At 39.2% G+C, this 8,532-nt stretch overlaps 1 protein-coding gene across 2 annotated transcripts in view; it reads right to left on the minus strand.

Annotated features, from left to right (window-relative positions):
- Window positions 1-1,124: 1,124 nt before the first annotated feature.
- pip4p2.S (phosphatidylinositol-4,5-bisphosphate 4-phosphatase 2 S homeolog) overlaps window positions 1,125-8,532 on the minus strand; it is a 35,025-nt gene continuing 27,617 nt past the window's right edge. The window contains exons 5-8 of one of the 2 annotated variants that reach the window (XM_018223856.1): window positions 8,076-8,128; window positions 7,245-7,304; window positions 2,917-3,007; window positions 1,125-1,650 (exon numbers count right to left, since the gene is read on the minus strand). In XM_018223856.1, the coding sequence (XP_018079345.1) occupies window positions 1,507-1,650; window positions 2,917-3,007; window positions 7,245-7,304; window positions 8,076-8,128 (348 nt within the window). In that variant the 3' untranslated portion in view covers window positions 1,125-1,506. The remainder of the gene's footprint in view (window positions 1,651-2,916; window positions 3,008-7,244; window positions 7,305-8,075; window positions 8,129-8,532) is intronic. The other variant, XM_018223857.2, reaches the window with a different exon arrangement.

Genomic DNA, 8,532 nt, shown 5'->3' on the forward strand with positions numbered 1-8,532 from the left:
TGGTGACCCCCTGTAGCCAACTTTGAAAGCACAAATCATTTGTTTGATTAGGCTTGTGGTGCAGTTAGTTCATGTTTCTATTTAGTATACAAAATACAGCATTTCTAGTCTTATTCTATTTTAGACTTTACATGCCCTTTAAAGGAAAACTAAAGCCTAAAACAGATTAAGGCTTGAAGTGCTACCTTTTACTGATTTAATGTTCCAGCCCAGAAGATCAGCAGTCTTATAATCGCTCATACCTTCAAAGTTGTCCAAACCAGCTCTCCATCTTCTGATCTTGCTAGTCCACCTTTTTAGTGTCAGCGGCATGCCCGACATGCTCTGGGCTGCTGTTGAAAAGCTTACAAGTTGTTGAATAGAATCTGATGCTACAGGGCTGATTATGATTTGTTTTTGATGCAGTACTGTATTTTGTGAGTCAGTCCCTAAACTAAGGCAAACAACAGCAGCCCAGAGCATGTGTGTGAATTGGAATGAGGGGCTACTATGGGCATCTTTGGAGGCACATAGCTTCCCTGCTAAAGGTAAGTGGTTTCTTTGGGCTGGTATAGAAGCCCAAAACATATAATGTAACAAATCTAGACTTATTCTTTGTTGAGCTTTATTTCTCCTTTAATTCCTAATAGGATTTATATTTTCCTTTGATTGCTGGGAACAACGATGAAAAGTGATAAATTCGGTTGAAGTTCACATAGGACATCTCTAAGGGCAGAGACAAATGCTGCGATTTGGGGAGATTAATTGCCTGGCGACAAATCTCCTTTTCTTCGGGGCGACTAATCTCCCCGAACTGCCTCCCCTGCATTCCCGCCTGCTAGAATGTAAATCGCCGACGGTATGGCACTCGGAGCACTTCTTTTTCCGAAGTCGCCCAAAGTTTCCCCGAGAGGCAACTTCGGAAAAGGAAGCGCTCAGAGTGTCATCCTGCCAACGATTTTCATTGTAGCCAAAGGGGAAGGTGGTTCAGGGGTCACCCCAAAGAAGAGGAGATTTGTCGTTGGGCGACTAATCTCCCAGATTCGCAGCGTGTCTCTGCCCTAAAAGGTAGTAACAATGAAACTTTAAAATCAGGTTGCTGCTATACACAGTAAAATGTAAATATAAAGCCACTGTACAAACCCTTGTAGTGAAACCAACTTGTTTTAAACAGTTACGAGTCCCACGGAATGATACAAAAAGGAAAAATTAAATTGTAACAAAAACGGAAATTGAACGTAACACAATGGCATTATGTAACGATGCACACACATCTGTACATATAAACACGGCTTAGGTATTCAGAGCCTGGAAGTCTAGCAGCAAAACAAAACTATTTGCATACAATATAGTGCAATGGATATTTTCTCAAACAGTTTCTTCGTTCCTCAGCCTACTAGAAATGGGTTAAGAATGTCTAGATAAAGATGTTGAGACATTTCAAGGCTGGGGAGAACGGCAGGGCAGGGTCTTGTATCTCTGCAGCCAAGTTTTAAAAATGAGATCCAGAATAGCTTTTGCATTCTTCTAAGCAAAGCTATGTTCTGGATAACTGAATTTTATGGCTCCCCAATAGCAAGCACGAACAAAACATACTAAGCCTACAAGATAAGCAACAGCCCAGGAGACGTATGTGGCATGGAAGCGCCGAGCAAAATCTTGCGTGCCGACCTGAGAGGAAACATAACACAGTGTTGTTACATACTGGCTTCAGTCTCTCATGTAGGATCGGTATTAAAGGAGAAGGAAAGGTTAAAACTTAGTAAGCTTTATCAGAAAGGTCTATATAAATACACAATACTGCTGCTCTGAGTCCTCTCACTTCTTTCCTTCTATTGTGTACACATGGACTTTTGTATCAGACTTCCTGTTTTCTGCTTAAACCTCCAGGGCTAGGGCTTGAGCATGCTCAGTTTGCTCCTTTCTCCCTCCCTCCTCCCCTCCCTGCTGTTATCTGAGCTCAGAGCTATGAGTGAGCAGGGAGAGACTCAGGCAGGAAGTGATGTCACATCTAGCTAATATGGTAGCTGCTATCTTAAACAAACAGGGAGAGCTTCTAGAGCTGTTTACTCAGGTATGGTAAAGAATTCTGCAGAATAAATATAGTCTTATAACTTGCACTATTGCGGCTAATCTATCAGCTGCTTTGGTAGCTTTCCTTCTCCTTTAATCTTATTCACTGTTCTACATACACTGAACCCTGTTATCCAGAAAGCTTCCAATTACTGGAATGCCATCTAATTAATTCTTAATGGAAGCAAAACAATCCTATTTGGGTTTAGTTAACGTTTAAATGATTTTAAGAGACTTAAGGTATGGTGATCTGAATTACAGACCCCTTATCCAGAAAACCCCAGGTCGAGTATTCTGGATAGGAAGTCCCATACCTGTACATGTAAATATGGCTCAGACTTATACATTTATGTAATCTCAGTATTAGCTATGGGGGTCCCTGTCCAAAGAGTAAGCTTAAAAAAAGTCTGGCAACCACTGGTGTAAGGTGCAAGGACGGTGGCACCTACATCTTGCTGTACTTTAGGGAGAAAGCAAGTGCAAAATTAAACATACTAACACAATTTATAAAGGGTACTTTCCCAATGCATGCTCCTGTTACCTTCTGGCTACTTGCAGTGAGCAAAACTGACTTGGACGTAAAATTGGGTGCTAATTTGACTCCTTTAGCATCCAAATAATACAGGGGAAATAGGGTGCAATGCAACTTTTTCCAATGTAACGAACATGGGCTACGTTGCATCTGTATTAGATTGTTTTACACAGTGCCCATTAACCTGGCAGGTGCTCACAAGGATACTGGCATTCTTGGAAAAGACTGCATCATGGGTAAAAAAAATATGATTTCAGAAATTAAGATTTTCACTCTTTTAAACTGCCACATGATGTTGCCTTTTGCAGCCAAACTGATACACCGCTACTCACCGTTAAACCAACGCCAATAAAGATGCAGATCATTCCCATTGTGATATATGTACAACAGCGTCTACGCGGGAGTGCGCTACCAACAGATGATCTGAAAAAGAAGCAAGTACAAATAAACATCTAAGTGTTTTTTACCATCTCAACTTTTGTGCCATACTGAGTGTATATTATCAGTCCAAAGGATATGTTAACTTTTTATCAGGGTGATGTGTGTGTTTTCTGTTATCATTATGATTACTAAATAACACACAATGCCGTGATGTCAAATAGTTTCACCTGAGTAATGTTCCAAAATAAAAGAATGGTGTTTTGCAAGATTACTCATATTTTACCAAAAATGGTCCACATCCAGTGTCAGACTGGCCCACTGGGATACGAGGAAAACTCCCGTGGGCCCTCTTGCTTCTTGGCCTATTTCATGGTCATTCCCTATATCTTTATGGGGAAAATGAGGCTTCATAATGAAAAAATAGAGTAAGTAGATATAAAAGACTAGGAGAATAAAGAGGTTGAGTGAGGAGAGGAGGAATAATAGTTATAATAGTTTGGAAAGTGGGCCCATGGTCTGAGGTTTTCTGGTGGGCCCCTGGCATCCCAGTTCAACACTGTCCACATCTTACAAATTCTGCCAAGTGAATGTCAGCTCCTGAGCCCAGCTGTATAGATATTCTAATATGCCACCCTACAAATGGTGCTCATTTTTCAAATGGAAACATTTGATTTATCAAGGGTCGAAGTGAGAACTAGAATTTGAATTTCAAATTTTCAATTTTTTTTATGTTCAAATTCAATTTGTTTTTTTTTTTAATTCGAATTAGATTTTTGAGATGTATCATACACTGACCCTTTAAGAACTCAAATTCAACAATTTTTTACTTCGTACTTGGTAATCCCAAATCATCCACCCAAGAGAGTGAAAGGCAGCCAGAAAGTGATTTGGCCTGTTCAAGTGTGGCCTTAAAGGAAAACTATACCCCTGAACAATGTAGGTCTCTATAAAAATATATTGCAAAAAAAAGCTCATTTGTAAAACCCTGCTTCATGTAAATAAACCATTTTCACAATAATATACTTTTCTAGTAGTATGTGCCATTGGGTAATCATAAAACTGCCATTTTAAACAATAAGGGCCACCCCCTGGGTTCCTATGATTCACTGTGCACACAAACAAACCATACATGTTAGGTCACATGAGCCAATTAACGGACAAAGTTTCTTGCTTGTCTCTTGCTTCCCACACTTCTTCCTGTTACAGTTAGGGGCACATTTACCCTAGGGTCGAATATCGAGGGTTAATTAACCCTCGATATTCGACCGTCGAAGTAAAATCCTTCGACTTCAAATATTGAAGTTGAAGGATTTACCGCTATTCCTACGATCGAACGATCGAGGGATTGTAATCTATCGATCGAAGGATATTCCTTCGATCAGAAAATTGTTAGGAAGCCTATGGGGACCTTCCCCATAGGCTAACATTGGCCTCTGTAGGTTTTAGGTGGCGAACTAGGGGGTCGAAGAATTTTTTAAAGAGACAGTACTTCGACTATCGAATGGTCGAATAGTCGAACGATTTTTAGTTCGAATCGTTCGATTCCAAGTCGAAGGTCGTAGTAGAAGGTCGAAGTAGCCCATTTGATGGTTGAAGTAGCCATATTTGACCATACGAAATTCAAACTATATTTCTTCTATTCCTTCGCTCGAGCTAAGTAAATGGGCCCCATAGAGTTGCAGTATTTCTGGTCAGGTGATCTCTGAGGCAGCACACAGACCTTCACAAAATGGTGGGTCAAGGGAAAAGATGTAAAAGGGCAATATTTATTCAAATATATATACCAGTTTGGTAAGATTCTTTAAAATGCCACTTAATATGATGTAACCTATCTATATCTTTATCAGTGTCGGACTGGGACACCAGGTGCCCACCCAAAAACCTTAGACCAGGGGCCCAGTCTCAGTACTATTTTTCTTCATCTCCTCACTCAACCTCTATTCTCATAGTGTCTTTTCTTTACATACCATAATCTATTATTCCATCTATTTAGCCTCTTTGTTCTCATAGAAATAAGGAATGAACATGAAATAGAACAAAAGTTTAGCAGAATGAGGACCCACTGACACCTGGGCCCACCGGGAGTTTTCCTGGTATCCTGGTGGGCCAGTCCGACACTGATCTATATAGTTTTCCTTTAACGCAATTGACCTGAATTGGGGCCAAAATCTTAATTCTGAAGGACAACCTTTAGAAGTATTGGGGCTCCACTTGACCATGACCCTTAAAGTTGGCCTGTCCAAGCCAAACCATTTGTAAGAAACTCCCGACCCCCCATCTGAGAGCTGGGCTGACAGGGTGTCCTGCCTGAGCCCTCTGTGGTGGAGGCCCTACTGGAATCTAAAGCAAAAAGCATGTTATTTATACATCACACTGCCCGATCAGAGTCCTAAATTGTCAAACTTTCTTAGACCTTGTTGATACTGTTGGCTTAGGTGGCATGTAGTGATTAGCAATAGCATCAGTGGCCTATGCCTAGTTTCTAGTAGGATTGTCCACACTAGTAATACGATACAACTCTTTAGTAATCACCTCCGTAGCAATCAATAAACACTGAAAATAAATTATTCATAGCACAGCCTTGCTGCAAACAATTATATGCAATAAGTCACTGCAGTTCAGCCACACACGATATAATGGCTTCCTAATAGCATTAGCAATAAAAGAGACAATTGAGCTAGTTATCGTGCTGCGCAGGAGTATAGTAATATCCAGTTATGCCAATGTTGTTAATAATAATGCATGCTTAGAAAAGGAAGCCTCTTGGAAAGAGCTGTTTAGCAATTTATTTAATTTATTTATTTGGTTAATATATCATATACAGAACTGCTTTGGCTACTAAGGATGAACCAATATCCAGTGTAATTTCCAGACAAAAGACAAAGCCTCGCATGTCTTTTGTGTGACTGAGCTTCCCTCACTGCAAACAAACCGAAGCCCACTTTCCCTTGCACCAAGCAGAGTTTTAGCAGTGTCACCAAGTTAAATTACACATAGTAGGTTTCCAGCTATAAACTTTTTTTTTTTTGTGATTTCATTTATTCTACACTCACCATGAGCTAGGCCTGGTGGGTGTGGCCTGACAACTCAAGATATATATATATATATATATATACATAAGTCTAGATAGATAGAGATATATATATATATATATATATATATATATATATATATATATATATATATATATATATATATATATATATATATATATATATATATATATATATATATATATATATATATATATATATAAAGAGATTTTATATATATATATATATATATATATATATATATATCCCCGCCTAATGGTTTTAAAAAATAGTGGTGAGCACAACTTTCCCTTGTCTGAATTACGTAAAGGCCATCTCCCAAAGACTCTGTTTTATCTACATAATCAAAATTTTTTAAAAGTGATTTCCTTTTTCTCTGTAATAATAAAACAGTAGCTTGTACTTGATCCCAACTAAGATATAATTAATCCTTATTGGAAGCAAAACCAGCCTATTGAGTTTATTTAATGTTTACATGATTTTCTAGTACAGTATGATGACCCAAATTATGGAAAGATCCGTTATCCAGAAGACCCCAGGTCCCAAGCATTGCCTGTATAATACATATTAAGTTTATATACACCGTGGAGTATAGAAAAAAATAAACTAAATAAGAACAAATCCAAACAAATAGAAGGGAAACCTCCCTTTGTAAGAGAGTCAAAAGTTTGAACAGGTCTAGTAATCTAGACGCCAAAATATTCTGTACAAAATGTTAATCATATCCCAACAAAGAGGAGGTGTCATAACACTAACAAAACCAGGTAAAACTAGGGTTGCCACCTTTTCTGGGTCCGGAAAACGGGCAGGGCAGGTGACGTTGGGGGTGGAACTGATGAAGTGGCGACGAACAATTGGTTGATTGCCATGTCATTATTTTCAATATCATGTCTGGATTTCCTAATTTGGAAATCAGGACAGGAAGGATTCACCCGGATGGCCCTTCCAAATACTGGGCTGTCCGGGTAAAATCCAGACAGGTGGCAACACTCGGTAAAACATTGTTTAACTGGACTTTTTAGCAGTCAGATATTGTTTTGAATTTCAGGCTGGATATATACAGAATTTAATGGGCAACATTAAAAAAAAACTTTATAATACCAAACAAGAACGAAATAAACTGTCTCAGAATATTACTGTCTACATCATATAAAGTTAGCTGAACTAGTGATTGAAGTACTATTTCATCAGCAACATCAGCAAGAGTTCCCATGGCAAGGACATACCTGAAAGCTTTTCCTGGAGCTGATCCATTTTTCCTTTCAATTCTGGGGACTTGCCAGTTCCTAAGATATGTGTAAGGTTTTTTTTTTTATTGACTCAAAACCTTTCTATAGAGAAGCAGCTGAGCTTAACCTGGTGAGTGTGGTGAATAAAAATGCATTTGGGAGCAGAATCCAAGTTACTGCAATGTGACCGAGCATTTTATAAATGTGGCCCCGCAAGCTGGCCGGATACTGATGGTATGTTTGCGTTTACAGTATTTGGCTTGCTTAATCCCAGCCAGCAAAGCAGATGAAGTGATTGTTATTACTGCCCAACACTTGCATAACTGCAGGTTATCTCAGTCTTCTCTAGCCTTCCCCAGAGAACAATGATAACAACCCAATTCCTACCCAGTGTATTGGAAGAACTACTGTATAAAGAGACCAGTGCTGTTCCAACTGATGTGCAATGTCAGTTCATTTGCAAGAAACCATCATGCTCCCAAAGGTCTGAAGACTCAGAAGAGATTTTTCTGTTAAGCCCCTAATTTTTGAAATGTGCTACTTGGCATGAGTACATGTCATCACTTAAATAAATAGTCTTACCCACGGTCAGGAATGAAATGCATTTGGTATAACTGATGATGTAGATAATGTTAGTACAGGCAAATTCTATGACTTTAATAATTAATCTTATAAAATGCTCTGTCACATGGAAGCAACTTGCATGTGAGACATCCCTACCCTGACAACCCAAGAGGTGAAAGGTTTGTATCACCCAGTGACCGATCCACCGTCCTGCAATTCATTGTGTCCCAAAACACAAGGAGCCAAATATGAGAAATGACTTACATTTTTTTGCAGTGGGGGCACTTTGCCAGTGTGTTAAACCTCAGCTCCATCCACTGAAAAGAAAAACACACAAGAGTTGCCTTAAGATAATATTATGTTTTTGCTGACATCACATGGAGATCACAGAACAAAAACAAACACTGGTTCTGTTACTTCACTACCGTTCTCGCATGCCAACGGCTGCCCAGTTCATTGGGATTCCCAAGCCGCAGAGTTTCCCAGGGTTTAGGAAGGCGGAGATGTCACCAACTGATGCAACACAGACAACGTACTAAATGCAATGCAATTCCACCATCATCTGACATATATAACGTGCCAAGAAAAACTGTATATCCAGTGTATATAATATTCTCCATATCATGCACTGGAATGAAATTGGATGTATTGGAATGTACAAGGGCCTTATCATTATAGGAAGCCCCAATCAAAGCAGTGGTGACTAGTTTTGTAATGCACA

The sequence above is a fragment of the Xenopus laevis genome, chromosome 6S, assembly GCF_017654675.1.
Source record: "Xenopus laevis strain J_2021 chromosome 6S, Xenopus_laevis_v10.1, whole genome shotgun sequence".
Taxonomy (NCBI): domain Eukaryota; kingdom Metazoa; phylum Chordata; class Amphibia; order Anura; family Pipidae; genus Xenopus; species Xenopus laevis.